The 27,944-nt window shown below is 56.3% G+C and overlaps 1 protein-coding gene across 3 annotated transcripts in view; it reads left to right on the top strand.

Annotated features, from left to right (window-relative positions):
• The first annotated feature begins 1,196 nt into the window (after positions 1-1,196).
• The window catches only part of LOC101950025 (NAC-alpha domain-containing protein 1), a 48,100-nt gene continuing 21,352 nt past the window's right edge, over positions 1,197-27,944 (top strand). Inside the window, exon 1 of one of the 3 annotated variants that reach the window (XM_065582529.1) lies at positions 1,197-1,568. Coding sequence is in view for 2 of the 3 variants with exons in the window: in XM_065582527.1 (XP_065438599.1) it covers positions 1,497-1,572 (76 nt within the window). In the remaining variant the exon portion in view is untranslated. Of the gene's footprint in view, positions 1,573-17,336; positions 17,513-27,944 lie in introns of those variants that run through there. The other 2 variants (XM_065582527.1, XM_065582528.1) reach the window with 2 other exon arrangements.

Here is a 27,944-nt window from a genome sequence, read left to right as displayed (position 1 = left end):
TCTGTGCGTGGCTTCCCACGGCCTTCCCCTGGAGCGCGCCTGCTCCTGGCACTGCCGACCAAGCTGGGCAGTGACAACGGCTGGCTTATGGCACACAGACCCCAGCGTGCTGCTTCCGTCTGCCTGGCCGGGATGGCCACGCACCAGAACCATGCGCTGCCTGGCAATGCGCCCTGCCTGTTACCACAGCCCCGCCAAGGGGCGTCAGAAAAGAGGAAACCCACTAACTGAGCCAATGGGAACCATGCTTGCCTGGTATAACTCCCCAGTTGACCTGCTCCACCTAGCCTCAGACTGTGACATGGGGGGAAAAGGGGGCTCTGGGTTTGATACCCCAAACATCTTACAGTGCTCCCCCAACTTCACCCATGTGCACTTAGCACTCCCCAGGCATTGATTTGACCTCACGGCCACTGTGTTAAATAAGCCGGTGTTATTATCCCCATCACACTGATAGGGAAACTGAGGCAAGGCGGTCCCCAACTTCCCCAGTGGGCGTTGGTGATGCCCAGGCCTGTACCCAGCCAACACCCCTCCCCACCGACTCCCCAAAACATTATCTAACCCTGGAGCCAGGCCCGATTCCCACTCCATTCCCCGGGTACATGGAGGGGTCAGCAATGGGAGGGGTTTCCCAGAGGATGGGCCCCTGGCAGGGTGATTGGCGCCGGGGAGGGCCTCTCTGCTGCTGCCCCCGGCCTGGCCTTTGTAATGGAGCGCCCCAGGGAATACGGGGCTACACTTCCAGGCCTGGCTGGAGGAACCTCCCCCACTTGGTCCTCCATTGCCCTTCTCCCAGGCCCGGGGGTGTCGGCGTGCAGGCCTGTGCCCTCGTGACTGCGTGTGTGTGTGTGTCCTAGCGTGTCCCCAGGGGTAGCCAGCACGTGCGAGCCCCGGGGCTGGCGTGTCATCTCTCAGTGGCTCCACGCAGCCCTCTCGCCTCCGGCGGGCCACGCGCCGAGCCCTCCGGCAGCCATGGGGCCCCGGCCTGCCCCCGGGCCCTCCTGCGCTCAGAGGAGGGGGCCGTGGCGGGGAGCTGCAGTGGCCCAGGCTGATGCAATTACCCTGGAGGGAGGCAGTCGCTGTCTCCTCCGTCTCTCCCTCCATCCCCCCCGCCCGGCTCTGCAGTGCCTGGCACACACCCTGCTTTCTCTACAGAGAGGAGAGGGGAAGAGAAGAAAAAAAATCCTGCTGACATCATCTAGCATGACAGGGCTCTTCGAGCAGCAGCAGCCCCGGCCCCCCCCTCCCGCGCAGCACTAATGCACTGGCTCTCGAGGACCGCTACGGCGCAGCCTCCAGCCACATCTTGGGGCTGTGGGGGGAAGGAGGGGGGCAGGTCACAGAGCCCATTCTGGGCGGCCGAGCTACCTACGCGCTGTCCTCGCTGATTAGCCGTGGGATTCCTGCCTGGCACGCAGATCGAGAGCGCTGGCTGCAGCCGGAGCCTCGCACGCGCACGGTCCCTCCCCGGCCTTCCCTCTGGATGACAGATCATGCCTGGAGAATCCGCCAAGGCTGAAGGGGCTCTGCTGCAGACGAACCCCGGCGGCCTGCACCCGGCAGAGGCAGGTGAGTGCGGAGGGGAGCCCTGGCATCTCTCCTGGCGCCGGGAGTTGGCGAAGTGAACGCACGCCCCGCTGGGGAACGGCCGAGAGGTCTGGGGGCTGGGGGGGGGGGTGTGTGAAGGGGTCCCTGACCTGGGTGTGGAAGCAGCTCCCCCCCCATCCCCAGAGCAGCTAGAATGGCAAAGAGAAACGGGGGTTGGAGGAGGGAGGGAGGGCAGAGGAGAAGGGGCTGGAGGAAGTGGGGAAGACGGTGTGGGGCTGGATGGAGGGGGGAAGACAGCGGGGGGCTGGGTGGAGGCGGGAAGACAGCGAGGGGCTGTACCCCAGTGGTGAGGGGCTGGGAGCAAACTGGAGAGTGGCAGGAGAGAGAATGTAGCTAGCAGGATGATAACAGAGGGGTTGTGTGTGTCTTGGGGGAGATCAGAGGGGCTTTAACGTGGTGGGGACCTGGGCCCTTAACACCAACATTAGTAGCCGGCTTGGGGCTGGGGGGGGCCGGTGGAGTTTGTGTTCTGGGGGTCTCTGCTGAGCCTGGTTATGGGGCAGGGGAGGTGGCTGTCATACACATGCCCTTTCTGGGGACACAGGTGGAAATCGGGCCCCAGTCCCTTCCCCGTCTGCTGGGGGAGCTCACCAGGGACCCAAAGCGCCCTGCGAAGTTAGATCAGAACGCACTGCTCAGCTGTTTGCCATGATGCTCCCCCTCCCCCCCAAGCCCGGCAGAGCTGTCGGCTGCACTGACCTTCCTGCTGGGCTGAGAACACGGGGGCAGATGTCTCACAGGGCAGCCCTCCGCACCCACGCTCCCTCCTTAGAGCTCCTTAGAGCTCCAGGCCCTCGTTGTACAAAGAGGGAAACCGAGGCACAGAGAGATAGCAAAGTCTGGTCGGCGACAGGGATGGGTCTCACCTGACTCCCAGGCCAGCGCCTGCCCACTCTTCTCCCCTGCCTCCCAGGAGCAATGTAGGCCTGAGGCCAGTATGTGAAGCGAACATGGGGTGGGGCTGGGGGGCGTTTCCCTGTCCTGGGGGGATTCAGCCTCCATCAGATACTTTCCAGGAGCCAGCGTCCGGCCCCTGGAATACACCAAAGGAATCTCCCAGCCCCCCCGGGCTCCCCCTTGCCCCTCCCACCCATTCCCATCTCATTCACCAGCGTCCAGGCCTGGCTTCCTGCTGCGTGCAAGCGTCCAGGACAGCCGCTGAACGGGGTCAGTCAGAGACTGGGCATGTGGGTTTTCCTGTTTGATCCTTCACAGTCCAGTGAGCCTGAAAGTCATTCCCAGCCCTGGTGACTCAGCTGGCATTTCCAGGGCACCTTCCATCCACTGTTCTCAGGCACCCGGCTCCGCCCTGGGAGGTCAGTCAAGATCACTAGCCCCATTTTATAGATAAGGAAACTGAGGCCCCAGGCAGTGCAGTGACCTGCCCACAGTCAGTGACAAGAGACAGGACGAGAACCCAGGAGCTCTGGATTAGTCTGAGGCTGGCACTTGAACCGCTAGCCCACGGTCCCTCGTGCCAGGGCAGCTGTGGCCCTGGGACAAGTACCTCCCTACACCTTTCCCTGCCCTGATCCCGGTGCTAATAGCACCTGCCCCAGTGCAGTTCAGGGTCCATCATGGAGCCCTCACGCATGCAAAGTCACCACTTCCAGGCCTGGCCCACATCCTAGAGCAGCAAGTGGCCCGAAGCGGGTGGGGAAGGGAGGGCCTGGGGCCGGATGGCAGAGCTGAGGAGCAGGGGAGAGGTGCTACAGGACTGTACCAGGTGCCTCCTGAAGCCACAGTGCCACGCAGAGCTGACAGGCGGGAATTCCCCTCCCAGACGCATCTCCTCTTGTCACAGGCTTGGATAAGAGTTGCCAGCAGTGCCCACTCCTCAGCTCTCCTTGGTCTCCTTGGAAAGGCCAGCGCGGCGGCACCGGATCCCACTCCTGCCCTGCACATGGGCCTGGGGGACGTTTCCTCACCCCACAGAATGTCTTCGCTGAGCCTGGCTGGGCAGGGGCAGCCCTGGAGGCCTGAGCAGTGCAGTTGTACCTGGACCTGGCAGCTCCCTCCCCTTTCTTGGGGGACCCCCAGGCCATGACATGTTTGCTCTGGGCCTTGCCCTGCATGGGGCACACACACGCACGTCCCAGCCGCGTCCGGGCTGCCAGGACAGCTCCTCCAGGGACAGGGAGGTCAGGACCAGCCAGATCGGTCTGTCCAGTACCGTAAGGGCTACATACCCTCTGTACATGAGGGGGGATTTTTCCCCATTAGCAGGCAGGCAAAGGTCAAACCGCTGGGCATAGCCTTGCTCCATAGCCCTCAATGCCACCGCGTGGGGCTGTACTCACCGCTCCCTGATGGGTGGCTTAGGGGGAGTGTCATCTAGTGGTGAAAGCAGGGGCTCCGGCCTGAGGCTACGTATTGTGTGGAACACAAAGGGCACACAATCCCTGCCCCAAGGAGCTCCAGGGCCTAACTGGACAGGCAGAGCCCAAAACCCCGCACAGACCAGCACTTTCTATCCCCAGTTCTGTCACCGAGGCTCTGTGGGAGTATAGACACAGCTCTCTCTGTGCCTCAATTTCCCCATCTGTAAAAGGGACAGCACTGACCTGCAGCACGGGGCGGGAAGGGGATGAGGGTTAACTAATGCATGTTTGTAAAGTGCTTTGAGACTCCAGGCAGAAAGGGACTAGAGACAGGCACTGGGTTATCATTAGTAAAATATATGTGTGTGTGTGTGTGTGTGTGTGTGTGTGTGTGTGTGTGTGTGTGTGTGTGTGTGTGTGTGTGTTACACCACAGGATGTGTGTCTCCCGCTGTGTAGTGGGTGTATACAGATGTGGATGTGTCTGAGTATGCATGTGTTTCTCTGCCCATATGGTGTGTGTACAGATCTCTCTGTGTGTGTTTTTGTCTCTGGTTGTGTGGTGGGTGTGTACAGATGTGTGTGTGTGTGTGTGTGTGTGTGTGTGTGTGTGTGTGTATCTGTCTCTGCCTGGTGTGGTGGGTGTGTACAGATGTGCATGTGTCTGTGCATGCCTCTTTCTCTGCTCTTGTGGTGGGTGTGTACAGCTCTGTGTGTGTGTGTTTTTGTCTCTGGTTGTGTGGTGGGTGTCTACAGCTCTGTGTTTGTGTTGTGTGTGTTTGTCTCTGCCTGTCTGGTGGGTATGTACAGATGTGTGTGTGTGTGTTTGTCGCTGCCGGTGTGGTATGTGTGTACAGATCTGTGTGTGTGTGTGTGTTGGCAGATCTCCATGTGTGTGTGCTTGCCAGGGAGGAGTGTGTGCGTGCGTGCATGTTTCGGCAGGGGATGGTTTGGAGGCACCTGTGTGTTTATTTCAGTCGTCTGGGTTATCTGGGTATCTGACACAGCATTTAAAATGTCTACAAACCCACCACTGAAAAAAGCCTGACGGCCCAATTATTGCCAGGGTGAGTGCGGGGAGGGAGAGAGAGATGGAGAGATCCCGCTCCTGGCGAGAAAGGCAAAGCAGCCGTCTTGCAACAAAAGCAGCTAAGAGAAGAGAACATTAAAACGCCAGGGGCTCTGGACTGAGAAGCCCCATCTCCCATCCTCTACGCCCCCTGACACCCGCCATGATGGAACATAGGGCAGAGAGGGCCCATCAGGTGGACACCAGAGGACTTTAGGCTTTAAATACCCACAAGGCCTTGAAGTAAGCTAGCTTAGAACTGAGGCAACGTCCTTTTCCTCTCCTGGACGCTGTGGGGGCAGCCTGGCTCTGTGTATTGGTCACAGACACGGCCTGACCCAAAACCCACTGAAATCAACAGAAAGGCTGCCCTAGTGAGTTCATCTGTAATGTGTGTCGATGAATGTGTGCAAGTGCGTTGTTCAGCACTGAAGGGGTTAATTTGAAATACATCCTGAAAAGGACTCTGGAGATTTTAGGCCCCAGCTTGGCCTGCTCTAAGATGATTCTAACCAGACGTGAGGGGGGGTTCGCTGGGTTTGATACATCTAGCTGAAAGGGCCGTTGTCAGGTCTGCCTAGGCTCACAATGTAGATTTGGGGACAGTTCCCGAGCTGGAGAACGATCCTGATGTATAAGCCCTGGGACTCTGGCTCTGTTTTAAAAAGATTTCGCAAAGTCTCCTATTAGTAGAAATGTTTTCATGATTTTTAAAAAAAAAATAAGATTTTCAGTAACAAAGTAATAAAGGGAAAAGCTATAATAACATAACAAACCGCCGCTTAACTGAGAGAAGGCACCATTGCAGGAAGGCACCAGAGCCTGGATGTGAAACTGACAAGAAACAAACATGAAACTGACTAGCCTAGTTGGGAGAAATTCCTTTTTACTTCAACAATCTCATGTTATTTGCAATATAGATAAGGAAATGGGCTTTTAACTATGTGGAGCCCAATGCTGCAACCTTTTCTCACCAGATTCATACCCATGCAAGTACTGCCCTGGCCTCAGCAAGGCCACGCACAGCAGGATTACTTGCAATAGAAAGGGTTTGCAGGGCCCGGCGTTTTAACCTGACAGTGCCTCTTTAAAGGAGAAAAAACAAACCTGCCACTTTTTCTGCTGAAAAACAATCATCATTTTAAACAACCAGCAGCATAATAGCTTCTATTTTTTATGGATCCTAAAAAAAAAAGTGTTTTCTTTGCTGGATTTGCAACAAAAGCAACTAACTACAATCCCAACCCCCATCCCAGAGCAGTGCTGACTCCAACATCAGGCGACATGGCTGGTGCTACATAGACAAAGAGTGGCCATTGCATAGAGAGACAGATTTTAAGGCCATCTGATAATCTAACCTGATCTTCTGTATCCCACAGGCCACAGACCTTCACCCTGTCACTGCCGCATCGAGCCCAGTCCCTGGGGGTTGAATTAGAGTGTGCCTTTTAAAGATCCCCACTCTTGATTTAAAGACCCCCATCCTAAAACCTTAATGCACTCCAAGATACCATTGAAGGGGGAAATGTTGTTAAAGCCCAACAGCTGTGTTCAATGTTAAATGATCTCAAACCAGGAGCGATCTTTGTCCCACCCCCTTTCCAGCCTCATCGGGAAAAAACCACAGAGTTTGCCCAAGAATAACGCGTAACCCACTGGTCTGAGTGTGTTACATGTCGCCCGCTCTCTACCTGAGCCACACAGAATGTGAGGCTGTTTTATCTCTCAGCCGGAGAGCTCAGCTCTTTAGCTCACGGTATAGCGAGCAACCCGTGGTCCCTAGCTTTGCAGAAGGCCCCCATTGCTACCCCGATGGTGGCCAGCCTCTAAAATCAGCCTGCTTAAGATTGTCGCTAAGTTGGACAAAAATCCACGGAAGAATTTTCAAAACAAATGGCCTCTAAAATTTTCTGTGCTATTGTTGGTTGTTTCCCCCTGGGCAGACGATGCTCGAAAGGCCCTGGGGCACTCAAAACAGATACACATATCGCTCTTCATTCTCAAGTACATTACAAGCGGCATATACAATAGGTTGCAATCGTTTCACGCTCTGCTGAGATGCAGCCACCTCTAAGGTGGAGGACACCATTCCAAACAGTACTTAGGAGACGAGAGGAGGAGCTAACTGGCCGGGGAATTACTCCTTTTGCTCAGGCAGTAGCAGCTCACCTGTTCAGCCCTGCCAAGCCCAGCTTCCAGCCCCTCGGATGGCTGAAGTAGGATCAGCTATATTTATAGAAGGATGTTACAGCAAATCCCTGTGGTGTTGTGACAGGCATTGAGGGCTCGGCCATGACCAGGCATAGCACAGGGATCCTGGTTGTAAGGTCTCAGCTGAGCTGACAGATCTAGTAACCATTCCATGGCTGAAGAAAAGTTTATGGCCATGATCAGGAGCGGAACTCAGGACCTTCGGCTCCAGACTCACAGGCATAGGTGCCGACTCCATGGGTGCTCCAGGGAAAATATAGTGGGTGCTCAGCACCCACCAGCCATAGCTGTTGGGTGGGGCCGCAGATCAGCTGTTAGGTGGGGCCGCAGATCAGCTGTTTGGCAGCTCACGGGAGGCACTTGTGGGAGGGTGGAAAGCAGTGAACGGTGGGCAGGTGGGGGGGCCTTGGGGGAGGGGACAGAGTGGGGGGGGGGGAAGAGGTGGCATGAGGGTGGGGCCTCAGGGCAAGGGGGGCTGGGGGCAGGGCACGGATGGAGCACCCACAGGGAAAAATAAACGTCAGTGCCTGTGCCCACAGGCCCCTAGCAATCTGAGCTAAAAGAGAACCCCTGATAGCTGCCACAGCATCATGATTTGTGTGGCCCGCGGAGGGCAGCCTGCTCATCGGCACGCTAGTGAGCCTGCCTCTCCAGCGAGGAGAGAGGGCACTGGTACGATTCCACCCAGCGGGCACACCTCTCTCTCGTCCACAGGGATGAAGGCGTGAGTGCCTTCTCCCAGGATTTGAGTCTCCTGCACCCTCTCCTGGGAGGGAGTCCCTTTCCGCCCAGCCTTGCGCTGGGTGAATCCTCATTTCCCCCCCATGTGGTGCTCGGGATGGCACAAAGCAGGCCTCTGGATCTAACCCCCTTGGGGGAATTCCGAGCTGGCCCCCACTTTGCAGCGCAGGCCCATCGCTCCTGGCTGCCAGCATCGGGGAGCGGCCCCTGAGCAGACCTGGCAGGGCCTGTGCAGCAGGGGAACAGCTGTGCGGGAGCAAGGAGCGAGTGCTCCAGTTCTGCTCAGAGCTAGGCGCATTCATGAGGCAAAGGCTGCTTTTCACCGCAGGCAGGAAGGGCAGGGGAAGTGCTGAGGGGAGGGGGAGAAAATCTCCTCAGCCCTCCCCCAACCGCCCCGCTAGCTGACTGTGGAAATCTTGTACCCTAGCCTGGGAGCCAGGCCTTGGAAATATCGCCTCGGCTCAGCTCACTAACGACCCTACCCGGCCTTCCCACACAGCTCGGCCAATGCAGCCGTGTCCTGACTGGCAGCCCCCCGGCTAGTCCCCGGATTTTAACCGCGGCTTCCCCAGCGAGCGGACAGGAGATGGGAAAAGGCTGAAGGAGCAGCTCGTCTTCTGTTCCGCTTCAGCCTTTTCACTTTGCATCTGGGGACAGCTTGATGGGGGCCCAGGCTCCTCTGAGCCTCGGCCTCTTGTCAGGATACCCTCCCTTTTTCGCTAACATCCCTGGGGGGTGAATTCAGGGCGGGTGGAGGTGCCAGGCTGCCCGTCCTGGAGCTCTCTCATTAGCCACAGAGTTGGGGCTGGGCTCGCTTCCCCCACACCCCACCCCCGGTCAAGGTGTCTCAATCCAGGGGATCATCTCTGAGGAGAGTGGGGTTCAGTCTCCATGGCCCAGCCAGTCCGTGGCCTCTCTGCCAGCAAAGGGGCCGGTTTGGGGGTATCACAAGGGCTCAGGCGAATAGGGAGGTTTGTCTAAAGCTGTTCACAATGTAAAGCCAAGTTGAGGCCTTTCCCCATCATGGTTTTGCCCTTATTAAAAATGGCCTCCATTTCCCACTGTTCCCAACAGGACTGAAGCAACACGTTGCCCTCAGCCAAGATGGCCACCATCCTTTCCTCTCCCCCTTCCCCCATGAAAAGATGGCTGCCGTCTCCCATTGTCATCAGTGGGCGGGAAGCCGAGCTGCCCTCAGTGGAGATGGCCACTGCCCATGGCCTTGTGTGATAGGCAGGAGGCAGTGAGGGGCCAGAGCGGTGTGGAGGTGCATGAACTGCTCGAGGGAGACGGTGGCACTGAAGAAAGGGTGGGAGCAGTAGGGAGGGCAACTGAGGGGCAGGGCAATGTGGGGAGGAGAAGGGAGACAGAGCGGGCATCGGGGAATATGGGGAGCAGGATGGAGGCTGGGGAGAGGGGCCATGGAGTATGGGAGGAGGTCACCAGATCTATGCCCTGGCACAGGAAAATGGCGAGCAGCCCAGAGGAGAGAGATGGGTAGTAACGAGGAGCCAACACGGAGCCCAGCTGGGTCTGCCATTCTGCAGATACACTGTGGGCTGGGAGAGTTCTGTTTACCCAGAATCATTTGGGGGTTTAGTTCTCCATTGGAACTGGTTCCCAACAGCCACCACAAGCTGTTAAGGGGTGAGGGATAGCTCAGTGGTTTGAGCATTGGCTTGCTAAACCCAGGGTTGTGAGTTCAATCCTTGAGGGGGCCACTTGGGGATCTGGGGCAAAATCAGTCCTTGGTCCTGCTAGTAAAGGCAGGGGGCTGGACTCGATGGCCTTTCAAGGTCCCTTCCAGCTCTAGGAGATGGGATATCTCTCACTGCGTGATGTGCTCTTTCCAGGGGTGCTGGGGCAGGGGGCCATGGCCCCTCACTTTTAAAAGGGGGAGGGCTAGGCCCCATGCTGTTTATCGGCCATAAGGGCAAGCGACGGCGGGAGGGGGCGGAGAGGAACGAGTGGAGGGTGAGGTCTTAGGGGAGAGAGGTGGCGCAGGAATGGGGTCTTGGGGGAAGGGGTGATGCGAGGGCTTGGGGGGAAGGGGTGTGCAGGGGTGGTGTCTCACAGGGGAGGGGCAACGCAGGGGGGTGAGATCACAGTTCGGGTGCCTGTGGGCCCCCCTCACACTTTTAGGGTCTCTCCCCATCTGCCCAGGGGCCATGTCGGCAGTGGAAAGGAATGGCCATGCTGATGGGGTGAGCATGGGGTGACCCAGTGGCCAGCTAGCTTGGGGCAGGGAGTCGTGCTGGGTTAGCAGGGCTCAGAGCGAGGGTACAAAGGGGCCTAGCTGCTCCACTTGCTCACAGCAGCGTAAACTAGCTCTCCTCTCCACCTGCTTTTGCTTTAGGGGCCTGGAGCAGGTAAGACGTTGGGTGGGAAAGTTTCTCCATGTAGCTCTGCTGACGCCCCTCAATCCTGACCCGCAGCCCCCTCTGCTTTCCAGACTTGGCCCCTTGCAGCCCACTCACCTCACCTTACACCGCTGAGTCTCCTCCCAGCCAGCTGCCCTGCGTGGTGGCTGTGAGATGTGCAGAGCTCGCCATCCTGGATCGGAGACAACCTCCGTCTCAGCCCGCCCACTCCAAGCAGCACGGGGCCTGTCTAGAGGGGGACGTCTCTAAAGGGGATCAAAGCTGCTGCGGAAAGTGGGGCTGGCTGTTCGGGGGGGCTGCTCTGCCCTCTAAGTCAGTACTGAGCCACTGCTCCAGCCCAGTGGAGGGGGACGCTGCGCTGCTGAGATTGAAAACGAAGCGCCCGCATCCCGCTGTGAGCACGATACATTCCGCGGTGAAACCTGCACCAGTTAGGGTGAATCCAGCAGGCCTTTACATCCTGCTTCCCTAACCTCCTGCGGCGGGTTCAGCCGGCTACAATATTCCTCTTCACTTCCTGTCCTAAACACTGTCGTGCACAGCGTGGTTCTGAGCCGCTGAAACCCACTGCTGCATGGGGCACAACCTTTCACGCTTGCTGGCTTGCCGGGCCTCCCTGAAAGAACAGTCCCCAGGCCACAGCTTTGTAAAGCCGCCGTTCAGGCTGAGAGAAGATAGTCATTTAAGGGTTAATGAACCTGACAGGGCCGTGGGGTTATTGAACGGCAAACAGCCCCACACCTGGGCACTCCAGGAGGTCGGAGCAGACTGGAAAGAAACCCACCCAGGTGGAAGAGTCCGTGGTTAAGGCACTCGACTGGGATCCAGGAAATCTAGCTTCTAGTTCTTCTTTCTGCCCCTTGGCAAGTCACTTCATCGGGCTGGGCCTCCGTTCTCCAGCCGTACATTGGCGCTACTGAGTCTTCTTTCCCCCAGCTGTTGTCCATGGAGGCTGGAGGCTTGGCGGGCCAGGGCCTGTCTCTCACTATGTATTTGTGCCCAGCACCATGGGGCCTTGGCCTCAGGTGCATGCGTAGGCTCGTATGTAATAGACATAACACTACAAGCTGAGGCACCCATCAGCCCTAACATCTCCCCTTCTCCAGGCCCTCATCCTGCAGCCCCAGCCAGGCTGCATGTCCTCAGCCCCCCTGCGGGCCAGCTGCCGCCATGGGGCCCAGAGGCTAATCAGCTGCCTTGGCCCATCCAGCCTTTTACCGACACTCACCTCGAGACAGGAACGACAGAGGCAGTCGGGGGTGAACCTTCGCAGTCCATAGCCAGGCTCAGGTGTCCTTCGACCTGGCAGCTCCCCATGGCAATGGCCAACAGTGCCCATATGGCTTTGCAGCTTGGCTTGGCTTGAGGGCATCATAACCTAATCCTCTTAGCAGCCTGGTTTCCTCTGCAGCAGACCAGGGAGAGGCTGTTTTACCGGCCAGCGAAACGCAAGGTCCAGACAGAACAGAGGGTTTGCGCTCCCTGCCTGAGGTGTGGGCAGAAAGTGACACCCTGAGTCCCCACCTGGCTGGGGAACAACCCCCCAAGCCACCCCCGGGGAAGCGAACCCAGCAGCCCGCCCTCGATAATAATAATTAGCATGTAACGTCTCCCAAGCGCTTTGGGAACATTAGCTAATTAATCCTCCCGCCCTGCCTGCTTTGGATTATCCACCTCCTCCCTGAGCAGACGGGGGGAGACAGAGGCCCTGAGAGCAGGTGAGCATCTGGCTACGGAGGGGGCTAATTTACTGGCTCCTTCCTTGGGGAGAAAGCGAACTGCTGGCCTGGTGGATTCCCAAAGACACGGAGCTGTGGTTACTAGCGCGAGAGGAGGGCACCACTGGGCATTGCACTGCTGCAGCCATTGCTCCGAGCACGCTCCTGCAATGTGCACGGCGCTGTACGCCTTACGTATGCATCCGGCCTCTCCCTGCTCCGTGCCGGGCAGGCTGCCGTGAGCTCTTCGAGCGGCTGCTCCACGCTCGATCACGCTAACGTCACTACGGGGAAAACACTGACAGCCAGGCCAGATTTAGCTGAGACCTAATTGCTTCAATTGACGGCAGATGGTCCCCAGGGCAGTCGCTGCCTTGAGTGGCTCGTGGAACACGGGCCCAGCGGCGGAGCGTGGGTTAGCTCAGCCCTAGAGATGGTCTCTCAGGCGGGGTGAGGGATTAGCTAGTTCATTGCGTGCTTTAGACTGGTGCAGCGGGTAGTGCACTGGACTACGACATGAACTCGAGCCTTAGTTCTGCCACTAATGACGGGTGACCATGGGCAGGTCACTTCCGCGTTCTCTGCCTCAGTTTGCCCATCTGTCGAATGGGGAGCGTGACGCCGCCCTCCTTTGTAAAGCGCTTTGAGAACTGGCAATACAAATAATCAGGGTGGCGCGAGCTGGGATTACGGTTATTCCTGTGCTGCTGCACCAGCCTCATCTTTCTTTCGGCTGATCCATTTCCCGTTTCTCTAGCTAGTGTCCTGTGGGAAGAGAAAAGCAGGATCAACTTGTTTCTACATTCTGGGGCCCTACGGAATGGTGCCAAGCCCACCTGCCCAGCCCAGCCAGCTTGGGTTCTCCAGAGGGGCCCCCTTATTTCATAACCCTGCCCCCCAAACCATCCATGGCTTTCGGGCCCTAAGGCAACCCCCCGTTCGGTGCCTCTGACCCCAGGATTTTCTAGATTCCAAGGCCAAAAGGGACCATTGTGATCATCTGGTCTGACCTCCTGCATAGCCCGGGCCAAAGAACGGGCCCCAAATAATTCCTAGAGCAGATCTAGGGTCCGCTGCCCTGATTGTCTTGCCCCCAGCAGCCGGGAGAGCCCCCATATCTGAACAGACCCCACATTTCCTGGCACCACTTTCCCTGCTTCTCCCAGAAACAGACTCATGGTCATCAGGCCCCACTGCCTGGCTCCAGCCCAGCCATATCTGGCCTAGATCTGCTCCTGCTTATTCCCCAGTTCCTGGGCAAGGGATAGAGTGTCTGAGTGGGCGGCCATGGCTTGGCAGACAGGAAGCCGGCAGCAGGTGCAGCTCTGGCATTGCTCTGTGTCCTGCACAGCTGGGATCATGTGACAGGCTCCAGGCTGGAGTCATCCTCGCTCAGGGCTTGGTTAATGGCAGAGTCAAGGTGACCCCCCACCCCAGGCTGTAGGAGGGAGGAGAGGGGAGCCCCGGCTCGGCCCTGTCGTACCAGGAGAGGAGGTGGTGGTGTTTGGCTGCTCACTACCTGGCCTAGAGAAATGCGTGTGGGGCTGGGAGCTCGCAATCCCCAAGCACTAATCCCACCTCTGTCACTTACTGCCCTTAATAGCTTGAACAGCTAGAGAACGTCAGCATTTCATTCTGACCCCTGACGAAGGGCAGCAGCACCGTGACTAGGGCTGTGACAGGAGCTAGCTACATTCAGGGAGGTGACACTACCATTACCTGCACACAGCCCCAGGCAGGCGGTTGGCAGGACCCCGCTTTTGTGTGAGAGGAAGCAGGGTTTTGTGGTTACAGAAAAGGACTCGGAATCTAGAGCTTTGGAATCTATTCCTGACTCTGACTCCCTAGGTGACCTTGGGCAACTCACTGCCCCTCTCTGCCTCAGTTTCCCCATCTGCAAAATGGGGATAATGATCCTGCCCGACCTCACCGGCGTTCGAGAGGCTGAGCTGACTAACGTGTGTCACCTGCTCCGGTTCTCTGGCGACGGTTGCTATGGTGAGATCCGTGGATGGAAGGTGTTATGGAAATGCAAAGCCAAGGCCTAGCCATCCCCGCTCCCACCTTCCTAGTATTTATCCCTGGGCTGGAAAGCCTGCAGCCATTTTAACCCTTCCCCTTCCACAGCAAGCAGGCTTGCTAGTGCTGAAGACCTCTTAAGCCCCCCATACCCCGTGGCTCAGGCTGCGAACAGGCTGCTGTGGAAACCAGAGGCCAGGTGGTTTGAAATGTTGCATCATCAGGTGCAATGCCATAGCAACAGATTCTAAGAAATCCTTAGCAGCCCAGGTACCGACCGGCGCTGCGGCTGTCAGCTAACCGCCATGCTCGTCATAGGCACCTCTCTCTGATTCGTGGAGGATGCCAGGGGCACGAGGACAGAGTTAAGTTGATTTGGGTATCTTAGCCCTGCATTCACCACACGTCGAATGGGCCAGGTTTCAGCTTGTGTTTCTTTAAACGACCTTCACATTTTCCCTGCAAGTCACTGCACTATATTTATTGCCTTCACCCCAGCCTCCGTGTTTTGCCTGGCAATGTATGTTCCATAAAGGGCTGTAGAAACCTGATCAAAAGTGAACCCTGGGCTACAGCCCGAGCAGATAGTTCAGGGATAGGTACAGTACAAAAAAATCTAGGCAGACCAAAACAGGAGTTTGCTTTCTGAAATGTGCCATGCTCCCCAGACCCATTACGGGGTGACCTTGGACGGGTCATGTCCCCTCCCGCTGCCTCAGTTTCCCCATCTGTATAATGGGGATAATGATACTATCTTCCTTTGTAAAGCGCTTTGAGATCTACTGACGAGGAGGAAGGCAGTCGCTGAATGACAACACGCAGCCATGTCCTACTATAATTTAGGTCAGAATAACTGAGCCAATAAAAACCACAGGGGAATTTATGGAGGCAGAATGTAGTTCCCCAAGTTGGAACAGAGAAAATAAGTTGGCAGGATGTCCTTTAACTAGTCCCCTTTGTAAACTCTGTGGCATTGGTGTGGTAAATATGAATGGCAGAGGAAAACCTGACCCTTGTGGCTGTTATGTTTGTCAACCTTATCAGTCCAAATACTGGCTGGAAAGACACGCCGGAGCTCTGAATGCACAAAGCTAACAGGGAGAAGGGCAGGTGAGGGGTGTCTCCGTAGGATTTCTCAAGCTACAGAGCCAGGTCACTGGCTAAGGTGTTACAGCTTCATTCTTCTCTCCCCTGCATCAGATCACCCAGAGTTTAAGCAAAGCCTGGAGCTGGGGCCAATCTGGCCAGGACAAAGGGAGGTTAGGACTGGGCCCAGCTGTAGGTTCAACTCCTCAGCGAACCAGGTGGATGATGCTGGTTGGAAAGGGGCCGTTTCCCCTGTTTGCGGCCAGGCGTCTAGATTCACCGATCCCTTCGCTCGGCCTGTTGCGCCGACAAACAGCTTGGGGAAGCGGGCAGCCGTTTAGCTGGAAGCTCATGCAGCAATGGGCCAAATTCCAGCCTGAGGTAAGCAGGGGCAGGCTCCGGGCTAAGCCCCTCGGCGTGAGCGGCAATCCTTTTGCAAACCCCTCCCATCCCAGATGGGTGCAAAGGGAGGTCCCTTTGCTGCTTACACCCATTTTCTGTCTCACCGCCACCACCGCCGACTTTGGCTCATAGACCGGTCGCCCTTGAGCACGGGGTGACTCTGAGCTGCGCTGGCTGCATTCACTAGTGCATGGCTCCTAAAACCTGAGCAGGGTGTTTAATAGCAGGCACCCCCGTGGGCATCCCTTGGGCACCGGGAGCATTGCTGTGTGAACAAGAGAGACTCGCCACACCGACCCAGGGAAACCTACACGTCAGAGCCGGTTCCAGAGCTGTCCGTCCTCTCTGGTTTGGAGGGGACACCTGTACCCCCTCTCCCAAGTGCTGCGGGCAATGCCTGCCTCTTAACGAGCCAGGCTTGGCAACCAGGCAGCACGAATTCTCCCTGGCCAGGTTAGGTCTCTTGCTGTTCCCGCGGAGCTGCAGGGGTTTGGGCCTGACGCACCTCTTCCCAGGATGCAATGCAAGAGTCGACACATTCCAAGCCCCAAGCAGCGTAATACTCTATGGACGTGACCCACGTGACTTAGCTTTTCTATAGTGCCTTTCATTCAGGGATCTGAGCCCTTTATCAATTAAACAGGCCCCAGAAATAAGGCTCAATTCAGCCGCACAGTGATATCTATCTATGTAGGTAGGGCCTCACTGTTAATTGATTGTATATAGGGAAAGATTAGCCCAGTCATCCCTGAACTGCAGCCACCTCTGGGGTGGAAGAGGGCAGCTGTCTAACAGCCCACATGATGTAATGGGGTGGGGGGACTTTACAAGGGAGAATGGAATTACCTACATTAAGTTTAGGCAAGACACTGAAGCAATGCTTACAAGGAGTCTCATGGGATTTGCAGTGCAACAGGTGGTCAGAACCTTATTTCAAGACACTCCTCCCCCCCCCCCAAAAAAAACACACACCACCAGGTAGCCACGGCCCCACCCTGCGCTAGGCTGGTGGCTCAGTGCAACCTCAGAGAGAGGAGGGCGACAAAGCAATTCTCAGGTGTTCCTGTATGGTGGCCCATCCACCAGCCCCAGCTTGCGGAGTATGGGAACACCGACAGGGCTCCAGCAACCCCACCCTCCCACAGCTCAGACTGCCTGCGGAGGTTGAACTAGGGGAGCCCCATTGCCCTTTGCAGGGGTCCGGAGCCCAGCTCTCCTTCCTCAGAGCACGTCTCTGGAACAACCTCGGACCAAAAGGCATGTGCTGGGGGTGCAGGGCGTGAAGGAAATACAGCAAGGACTCAACTCCTGGGGAAAAAGACAGCTACCTACTCCCACTTATCTGCTCCCCTCAGTAACTCAACATCCTCACTCCCTTCTGCCCCATCCCAGCGCCCAGCTACCCTGAGTGAGGGGACTCACCAACCCCCCTAGCCACCTCCCTCCATTGCCCTGAGCCTATACATTGCCTCTTCTTCCCCTTCCTGCTCAACATCCCCCCACACTGGAACTAGCCTTACAACAGGGAGAAAGGCAGCACAGCCAGGCCTGAAAGGACCTAGAGGCAGCAGGAAAAAATTAAAAAACTTCCCTTTTAAAGCTTCCAATGTGGTTTATATAAGGCAGGATTTTTAAACCCCGCCCCCTGCGTCCCAGAAGTCACTGCAGCACTCAGGATCCGCCCCTTCTCCCACCTGATAAAAGCTGGTGTCCTGGCGGGGCCTGTAGGTTTCTAGGGGATGATAGACTCCTCTTAGTGGCTATTGATCTAGAAAGGATACTGGGCCCTACCCTTCTTGTTAGAAGGAGGGTGACTTTACTGCTTTAGCCCAGTGCTGGCTGGAGGGGCTCCTTTTCTCCAGCCTGATGAAGACAAAGGTTCTCTGAGTTTCCCAGGGTATTGGACTTGACTCCCCAATGTATTCAGGAGAGAATCAGCTGCAGCCAGTTACAGGTAACTCCACAGCACTGGGGTGAGGGGGTGTGGGAGCTAGCTGTGCTCTGTTAATGGGCTATGCTGTCTTGCCTTTCTCCCTGTGGGGCTGGGGGTCAGCTGGGCAGATAAACCCCAATCTTTGGCTGTTGGGTGGGCTCTGGAATGAGTTGCTGGTCCCAGTTCTTACTCAGTGGCAGTGTGTTGCTCACTAACTCTCTAGTGGTCTTTGTGGCTATGGGGGCTGGCCTGGCCCTATGGGAACCTGGCAGTGGGCCCTGCATTGTAGGGCTTGGGGTGGGGGATGTCTACCTAGCGGTCTCTTTGCTGCCTTGTGCTGCTGGCTCTAGGGCTCTTGAGCCCAGCACTGAACTGGGGCTGGATGTTTCCAATGCTCCTTCCCTGCTGCTCCTTTCCCAGCCCTGTCCTTGCTGCAGCTGCTAATGGGGTGATGCCCTGGTGCTGCCACCCCCAGGGCAGTGCTGGGAGCTGGACAATTGGGCTGTGCTCAACTGAGCTGGGGTGTTGCTCAGAGTGACTGGCAGCTCCTCAGGCAGCTTGTGGCTATAGGGTCAGCTGCGGGGGGTTGGCATGTGGGGGGGAATCCTCCATGCACAATGCAGGCTCTGCAGGGAGTGAGGCTAATTACTCGGTAGGTTGCCTCCTAATGACTCGGTGGGTCAGGTCAGAGCTGCCGTGTGAGCCTGCAGTGGTGACTGTTGATGTCAAAGCTGACGGCTACGAGTATCTGACAGCTCGTGGTACTTCACACAATGGGGTTTGGCCCCAGTGGCTTGGGCAGACTGGGCAATAATTGCTCAGCTAGATTCTGTGTGGGGCTTCAGCTGAGTAAAGCACTTGTCACTGCCTCTCCAAATGCTGAAGGGGGTGATTGCTGTGCTCCACCCCAGATGTGGCTGCATACTGGGGGAGGGGGGGTGGTTCTAGCTGTAACTCTGAAGTGCTTTGGGGTTTTTTTCCTTCTAAAAATGTAAACTGGAAAGGACCTTGAGGGGCATCTAGTGCAGCCCCCTGTGCTGAGGCAGGACCAGGTAAACCGAGACCACCCCGACAGGTGTTAGTCTGACCTGTGCTTAAACCTCCAGTGACAGAGCTTTCACAACCTCCCGCGGAAGCCTGTTTGAGTTTAACTACCCTGCGAGTTAAATTTTTCCTGATTTCCCTGACCTAAATCTCCCTTTCTGCAGATTAAGCCCATTACTCCTTGTCTAACTTCCAGTGGCCATAGACTCACAGGACTAGAAGGGACCTGGAGAGGTCATCTCGTCCCCTGCACTCATGGCAGGACTAGGGATTATCTAAACCTGGAGAACAATTGATCACTGTCCTCTAGAACAGTCCTTAATATAGTTGACTGTTATCCGGTCCCCCTGCTCAGTCGTCTCACAAGACCAGACATGCCCATTTGTTTTAACCTTTCCTCCTAGAAAGCTTAGGTCAGGTTTTCTATGGTTTTGTTGCTCTCTCTTGTGTGGACACACTACACCAGCTGAGGACTTGCCAATGCAGAGTAGCATGGGCCAACTACCTCCGGAGTCTTGCCTAAGACACTCCTGTTAACACAGTGTGATGCAGTTGCGAAAAAAATTAATATTCCGCATTGACTCATTCAATTTGTGATCCACTGTATCCCCAGATCCTTTTTAAGCCGTATTCCTGCCTAGCCCGTTGTTCCCCATTCGTTAGTTTTGCGGCTGATTTTTTTCCTTCGGCGGTGAAGTGTTCTCAGGGTGCAAAGTATTTTCTAAACGTGTCGAGATCAACACATCTTGTAGTCTAGACAGGTGAGATGGCCCCTGCCCTGACAGGCTTACAATTGAAGTTTAGTCTCGAAAGAGACTAGACATTTACATGGCCATGAACCACTCAGGGAAAGAGGTTACATAAAACAGCTACTAACGGATGGAGGGGGGGGGTTAGGAAAACTGCTGTGTATTCCACAACAGTCCCGTATGCTGTTTCTTGTGCCTTTTGGAGCATCTAGTATTGACTCCTGTCAGAGGAGATACTGGACTCGAGGGGCCATTAGTCCAATAGAAACTGGTGATTCCTGTGGTCTAAGTAGTCAAGAGATGGTGCTGGATGGGACAAGCATCAGCATTGCAAACTGTCCTAAAAACGGTCTCTGAGCTAGTATCGGCTCATCCAGTCTGCAAGGATGCTGAAACGACTAAGGTCTTACTCATGACACACATTAGTTGCTGGGGGGAAGCGGTGTGTGACTAGCAACTTGTTGCGGTGAGAACTTTGCAGTGACTTGCAGGAGTTTCGCGCTGTATCTCCCTGATTGCGTGGGCGGGATGCGGAGCCGCTCTGCAGTAACCTGCCGATGCTGTATATTGACCTGGTTACTGGGGATGGTTTAGTAATAAGGGGCTCTCCTGAGAACCAAACAGGAGGGAGAACAATGGCTCAGGATGTCCCACCCCTCAAACACTAGGGAGTTGTGAGGAGACAGTGCTGGATGGGACAAGACCTGGCAACTCCCAATCGAAAAGAGCCCGGCAGCTTTGCACGGGCAGTTGGGAAGCAGTTCCAGGAAACCAGACTGACCCCCCTCCCCCTTTCCAGGTACCTGGTCGGGGGGAGGGAAAGTCTGCAGAGGCTAGACCTGCCTCTGCTACCATCAGGGATGGGAACCCTAGGGTTAGTCTAAACTGAGGTGGGCAAACTTTTTGGCCTGAGGGCCGCATTGGGTTTCTTAAATTGTATGGAGGGCTGGTGAGGGGAGGGGGTCGTGGTCCAGACCACACCTCCTATCTGTCCCCCCCCGGGACCTTTGCCCCATCCAACAACCCCTTCTCCCTGTCCCCTGACTGCCCACTGTCCCATCCGACCCCTCCTCTCATTCCTGATGGGGGCCCCCCTGGGACTCCTGCCCCCATTAAACCCCCTGTTTCCCCCCAACCACCATCCACACCCCTGCCCCCAACAACCACCCTGAACTCACCTGCCCTCTATCCAACCCCCCCCCCCCCCGCTCCCTGCCCCCTTACTGCGCTGCCTGGAGCACCGGTGGCTGGAGCCAGGCCACGCTGCTGCCGCCATGCAGCACAGAGACCAGGTCAGGCTGGCTCTGCAGCTGTGCTGCCCCAGGAGCTCGCAGCCCCACTGCCCAGAGCATTGCGCCTGCGACGGAGCGAGCTGAGATGTGGGGGAGGGGGAACAGCCGGGGAGGGGCTGGGGCGAGCCTCCCAGGCCAGGAGCTCGGGGGCCGGGTAGGATGGTCCCATGGGCCAGATGTGGCCCGTGGACTGTTTGCCCACCTCTGATCTAAACACAAGTTTCTTTAGCTGCCTTCAAATCCACGTTCTCTTCCGCTTTGTTCCTCCTGTGGGAACAGCCAGTCTGGTTTCAGCGGGCCGGCTGGTCGCTGTGGCTGGTCAGGGAGAACTGCTGGCAGCAGAACGCAGGCAAGCCCCCTGGGTGGGCGAGTGAGATCGCTAGAGGGGGCTGGAGGCCTGGTCCACGTGGTAGAATTGCAGCCTTCCACCCGAGGAGAGGGAAGCGCATAAGGCCTGACCCCCAGGGGTGTGCTTGGAGCCCAGGAAGGGCACAGAGGTGCCGCTAGCCCTGGAAGTGCCAGCTGCAGTGCCTGCGTGGGATTGATGTGTGCATGGACTGGGTTTCTCACCCCCTGGCTGTGTTGCTGTGGCTAATCCCAGCTGTGGGGCTCTGTGGGGAGAGCCCAGGCAGCAAGTCGTGCTGTTTAGCTGCAGAAGTGGCTCAAGTGAACAAATCCAACCTGGCTGCTCAAAGGTACCCAAGTAAATCTGTTCTCCTCCCGCCCCTAGGAGCCTGAAGCCAGTGATCCAGCAGTAGTCAGGGCCCAAGTCTAGGACGGAGAATGGGCTTCAAATGCCTGCTCTGCCATAGGCTCCTGAGTGACCTGGGGCAAGTCCCTTAGTCTGTGCCTCAGTTTCCCATCTGTGCAATGGGGAGAACAGCCTTGCCCTGCCTCGCAGGGGGTTGTGAGGATAAATACAGTGGACTGTGAGGTGCTTGGATGTTACAGGAATGGGGGGAGCAGGCAGAGAAGTACTTTAGATTAAATCAGGTTTCAGAGTAGCCGCCGCGTTAGTCTGTATCCGCAAAAGGAACAGGAGAACTTGTGGCACCTTAGAGTAAATCCATGACCAAAGGCCTGACCGCAGGAGCTGGCTCTAATTAGCCACTGCCAGTTGGTGGCAAATAACTCTCTTGCTGGAAGACCATTCCTTCCTGCCAGAGGCCACTAAACCCGTTCAGACTGGTCACTCCCCAGCCAAAGGCTCTGGGGAGCTGCCTTCCAGTGAGGTTCTGGGGAGGGGAGTGGTTTGACGTTTGGGTCACTTTAGCTGCCTCCAGCCCTCCCTTCAATGCGGCTCCTGGTCCTGCCGAGTCTCTTCTCTGGTAATGGGAGCTCCTTGGAGACACCAGCTGAACACAGCACTTGCTTGATGCTCAAGTAACGTCTGAGTTCCCAAGAGGTGGGAAGCTGGCAAAACCCAGCCATTTTTCCCCCTCTGTCTCCTTGGTGCATTTGAGTGCTCTGCCTTGCTGGTGTCCCAGAGCCGTCTCTGGTCCGTTGCACTTGTCTTGTGAGCTGTGGGCTGCTCCTGGATCCCCTCTCTGAAAAGACCTTGATACCTCAGCAGGGGAGCAGGACACCTCCTTAGGGGCACTCTAGTGCAAGCTTTTTAAGCCATTTAAAAAAGGCTGAGCATGCCTTAAGTCAGGGCACAGTCTCCATGGCGAAGACTGAAACTATCATTTGTCTGGTGTAGAAGTTTTCCTGCAATGCTGATCGCGCTCCCAAGGTCATGCTCGGCATCGTGCAGCTCCTCTGGGGAGGCTCCCACAGCGCCACGTCCCGCTCGGGAATCGAGAGCGGACGTCGAGCCCTGCCGAGCAAAATGGAGCTGAGGTCAGAGGAACGCTGGGCGTGGTGCAAAGCCGAACATGGCAGGGGACGTTCCAGCAGCTGCTCCCATCAGTGCTTGGCGTGAATTCAGGGAGTCTGGTTGGAGCTGATTCAGGTGTAGATCCAAATGCCCTTTGCATGTTCCCCGGAGGGAAATGCCCAGTTCTGTCGTTTGGGCAGCTCGGAAGCTAAACCTGGAGGTAAGCAGGATGTCATAGCTCGGGATGGCCTTCCCGGAGAGCGTAGGGAATGGTGCTGGAGCAAATCAATCGTCTCTGTCCTCTCCTCCCTGATAGATGTTAGTTACTCCAAATGCACCTCGCCTTGCATAGGAGAGCAGCGGAATGTAAGCCGCGAAATCTCGGTAATAACGACACTATTACAGGACACAGGATGGGGCAGGAGGGCAGGCTCCCGGGGCAGCTTCTAGCCTTCCAACGTGGAAGTACCTGACAGTTGCCTTACTGACGTCTGCCAGTCGAGCCTGCCGGGCACTAGTGATACCTTGACATGGTGAGTCAAACCAAACTCTCCCATCATCCCGCTGGGACGAGAACCGCCCTACTGCCCGAAGCAGAGGCCATGCTACAGGGCTGACACAGCCAATGGCGTTGCTCGCTTGGCTGGGGGATTGGCAAGGGGCTGCAAAGCCGCTCACCATTCAGGGCTGCAGTGCCTGGAAGTTGCTTCCCCTCTGCTATCGGATCAGGGGTCTGTTCTCAGCTCTGCCACCGCTTTCCTGAGCAAGCTACTGAATCTCAGTGGCTCAGACCCCACCTGGTGGGCGGGGAGAATCCTCCTTCGTGTCTCAATCAAAAGAGTAGCTTTGGGGGCAAAGACCCTCTGGACGTATGCCAGGCACAACAGGGGCTCGGATCTCGGAGGTGGGCCTCTGCTACTATCCCAAGAGTTCCTCCAGATAGGAGACCCGTCCCCCGAAGTCCCTTCCTTTCCAGTGCCATGGGCTGAATGGGAACAAGAGACACTTTGTAGCTCCCAGGAGTGAAGGGGAAAAGCTTTCTGTCAGGGTGGTCTTTGGAGTGACACCGCCTGCTTCCCTCGCGGTGTTTCTAGGAAGGCTCGTAGCTAGAGATCCCCAGGGCCTCGCCTTGCCTCTCCTGTCTGAGGACACGCTGCTGTGCCCGGGCGAAGGGGAGCGGTACTCGCTGCGCTGGCTGGAATTAAGCAAAGGAACATCTAGGTTTGACTGTTGGCTGAACTACAGTCTGTCTTGCTGGTGGGAACAGAATAAGAGAGGCGAGCTAGCCCGAAGGCCTTGAGCAGACTCTTGTGAGTAGCAATCCAGCCTGGGTCTCCTGGGGCTGAGCTACCTTAATGGACGCTAGAGGTGGAGCAGTGTGTTTACTCCACCCCAGAGGTGGCTGCATCTCGGTGAACTAGGATGTCTGATTACTATAGCAGGTGACCCCTGGATGAAAGGGGTTGTGTATAAATAGTGACCCTCCCGCCACCTCCCTCTCCTGTTCGTCTAACTGGAATACCTGCCAAATATTCAGGCAGTGGCTTATGTGGGTTTAGCTGCAGGTGGCTCCTGCAGTCTGTGCGCTGCATGGTCCTGCCAATTGCCTTGTAATCCCTGGGTTTATTTTGTGTCTCGCCTTCTGATGCACTTATCCACCCAGCAGCTCGATAATTGGGGGAGGGGGGAGTGTTTGAAAAGCAGGTGGGCTTGTGGCATTCCCCCACTAGGGACATTTCCACTGTCTGAGCTGCCTTCCTCCCTCTCATTTAACTTCCAGGGCACGGCTGGGCTGGAGCCTGGGCCATTCCACTTCCTCTCCCCCCACCCCACCCCCAGCTTTGTGTGCTTGGGGCACGTCCGTCCAGCTCAGACTGTCAGGGTGTAGCATGACTGCTCTGCCAACGCCGAGCACCCTCTCTAGACAGGTGAATGGAGGAGCAGATCCAGTGAGTTGCCAGCTGTCCTGGCCACAGAACCCCAGGGCCCCTGCTCTTTAAACCAGAATACTCTGCGTTCCTAGTGTAGTACGGCCCATCCAAAGAGCTCGCTTCACAGCTATGGCCTCACAGCACCGCTGAGACATGCAAGCATTGTCCTCATTGTGGAGGTGGGTAAACTGAGGCATAGACTGGCCAACATGCCCAAGGTCTCAGACTACAGGTCTGCCATGTCCTAGGCCTTAACCTCAAGCCTGCGTATGGCGGAATAAACGCTTTCTTTTGCCTTCTTACAAATTGTCTGTTCCGCTCCCTTGAATGTGCTAGGTAATCGGGGGGGGGGGGGGGATGAATTGCTAGGCCAGGACCCAGGTTGGAAACCCTTGAATTCTTGGAACCACCAGTTCCAACCCCCCAGGGTTATCTCAAGACCTTAATCCTTCTGTCTTGGCTAAATGGAGCTGCATGCACCTGACAGGATGAGGATTAATCAAGTCCTGTCTGAGCTTCCTAACTCCCCTGGACTCTTATTAGGAGCAGCTTCATAGAATCTCAGGGTTGGAAGGGACCTCAGGAGGTATCTAGTCCAAGCCCCTGCTCAAAGCAGGACCAATTCCCAACTAAATCATCCCAGCCAGGGCTTTGTCAAGCCGGGCCTTAAAAACCTCTAAGGATGGAGATTCCATCACCTCCCTAGATAACCCATTCCAGTGCCTCACCACCCTCCTAGTGGAAAATTTTTCCTAATCTCCAACTTAGACCTTCCCCACTGCAACTTGAGACCATTACTCCTTGTTCTGTCATCTGCCACCACTGAACAGTCATTGGCTAACCCTGTCTCATCAGGTAGTTGCACTTCCCTCTCCCCCACCCCAGAGATGGCTGCATGTAGCTGAGGCTCTACACATGTAGATGCGTGACACTTGGAGAGGAAATAGAGATTTGTAAAGGCCATGTGGGGTGCAGGTGAGGGGAGGAGGAGGATGGTGGCTTTGGGGAGAACCCTGGAAGAGGTAACTTGGGTTTCCAGGTCTGTGGTGTCTCTGATCGCTCGCTCCGTGACGTCAGACTGTGACTAAGTCGAGACATGGGGAGATGGTGGTTGAATGGGAAGCTGCTATCCAGAGTCTAGGGTGGAGCAGGGCTTGGAGGCCATTCCCATTTTAATATCTATTCCACAACCGCCTCTCTTGTGCGCTGCAGTACCCTATAGACCGGGGTGGTCAACCTCTTCCTGAGAAGGAGCCAGAATTTACCCATGTGCATTGCCAAAGAGCCACAGTAACACATCAATAGTGCCCCCACCCCAGCCCCAAGTGTCTCCCACCTGCCAGCAGCACCTAACCCTCCATCCCTGCACCTCCCGCCCGCCGCGATCGGCTGTTCTGTGGTGTGCCGGAGGCTTTGGGGGGGAGGAGCAAGGGCAGACTCGGGAAGGGGTGGGGGCCTTGGGGAAGGAGTGGAGTGGGGCTGGGGCTTGAGCAGTGAGCTCCCTGTAGCAGATTGGAAAGTTGGCGCCTGTAGCTCCAGCACCAGAGTTGGGGCCTATACAAGGAGCCGCATATTCACCTCAGAAGAGCCGCATGTGGCTCCGGAGCCCCAGGTTGGCCACCCTTGCTCTAGATCCAAACAGATCAGGCATTGGACAGACAGTCCCTGCCCCCACAGAAATTTTCCTAAACAGACAAAGGAAATGAGATCACATCACCTTTCTCTGGCTTAAAGTTGCACTGCAGATCGGTAGCAGAGTTAGGAAGGGAGCCCCAGTCCAGAGCCCTCCCCACTAGGCCACACTACTTCCCAGCACCCTGGAAAGTTTCCTGGCCTTGTGCATTCAAGGGGGAGTGGCATTCCTTAGTGCTACTCGCCCCGTCCAACTGAACCTTCAGGTGTAGTGATCAGGTCAACAGCCGCTTCAGTCCATCCCGCCCCGTCTCCCTCTGGAGACGGAGCTGCCTTATGGAGTTAAAGAAATGGCCAATCGGCAGTCCCTTCAGTGTACATTGTGTGCGCGCTGGCTGCAGGCCCGGCTGTCTCCAGCGGGATTCTTTCCCAGACATCCGCGAAGCGGGCATGGGGGTGAGTCAGCATTTCAATGGGAAACATCTAGGGTGCTGCAGCCCAGGCTCTGACTCCAGAAAGTGGCATTGTCTTTTCTGCACTGGTACTCAGTGTCCCGGCACCGCGGCAGGATCTGCTCCGTGGGCTGTGTTCTTCGGGTGGGATTGAAACCAGAGTCTGCTGGCTTCGCCCAAGACTCCGGGCTATTCTGAGGCATTAGAACTTGGCCAGGACACGGGTTTCTCTTGGCATGACTGCACACCTGGGGAAGGTACTGCTTCGGGTGGATCAGGAAGCCTTTGTCCTGGTCCAATCTGTCCTGTCGTGCCTGGCACCCTTACACAGCTGCTGCACGCCAGGGCTGGGTAAAGCGACTGTTGGCGACAGGATGAGTTGGCAAGTTTAACGCGAGAGCCCCGAGTGCTGTAGCGGTGAGCGCTTTCTGGTAGCCAATTGCTGCCGCTCTCCAATCAAACAAGGAAACTGCCTCGGCCTCCCTGGACGCTTACGGGTAATTCTTTCTCTGCTCCTCTTCCTACCTTGCCCAGGGAGCTGCTGAGGCCTGACCCGCCATCTCTAACCACAGAACTGGGTTGGGGGATGTAATGGGATAGCTGCCTATCCCGGGGGGAGGGATAGCTCAGTGGTCTGAGCATTGGCCTGCTAAACCCAGGGTTGTGAGTTCAATCCTTGAGGGGGCCACTTAGGGATCTGGGGTAAAAATCTGGGGATTGGTCCTGCTTTGAGCAGGGGGGTGGACTAGATGACCTCCTGAGGTCCCTTCCAACCCTGATATTCTATCTGAGGGGATGGGGAGGGACTGGAAATGGGATCTAGAGCCATTCGCCCAACAGCTGCTTTGGCATCTGGGCTAGATGTGGCTGAAAGCTGCTCCCCCGCCGATGGCTGTCTGGTTGTCAGCGTGAGCTGAATTTCTGATCTCGGCTCTGTTCCTAGTCCGGCAGAGCTGGAGGCAGCAGTGGTGGGGTTTGGTGGCCGATTCCCTAGACCTAAACTAGGGGACTGGCCCCCAGGTCGCCTCAGGGCAGAGACTAGAGCTGGGTAAAGAAGTGAACAGAAGCAGGGAGTCCATCCTGCTCCTTGCAGGTCCTGATCTGTTCCCTTAGCCTGGCTGGGTGCTGGATGTGGGTGAAAACCTCCAAGCCTGGGGTTTCACAATGGCTCTTTGCCCAAAGGGGTTCAGGACACATTCCTTGTTTATCTCCCTGCCAATGACAGACACCGTGAAAAGCCAGGTGCTGAGGTGAGAAGCTTTCTGGAATGTGTTGGTAGAGTATTTGCCAGTGGTTTATACAAACCAGGATCAATCCGTGAACCACGTAAAGGGCTAAACTCCTGTTAACACTGCAAACAATGAATAATTTGATCAACATGCTAATCAAATGGCTGGGGAAGCTTGCTCCATAGAAAGAATATCTGGGTCTCCAAGGCTCTGTCGGTTCCTTTCAGCAACACTAAATTGACTTGGTTTCTTTAGCATGGGTCTGCCAAGCATGGCTTGCCCAACAATCCAGTTAAGCACTCTCT

This window comes from Chrysemys picta, chromosome 2 (assembly GCF_011386835.1).
Source record: "Chrysemys picta bellii isolate R12L10 chromosome 2, ASM1138683v2, whole genome shotgun sequence".
Classification (NCBI taxonomy): Eukaryota; Metazoa; Chordata; order Testudines; family Emydidae; genus Chrysemys; species Chrysemys picta.
Note: the sequence above shows the minus strand (reverse complement) of the source record. Positions and strands in the feature narration are given on the sequence as shown.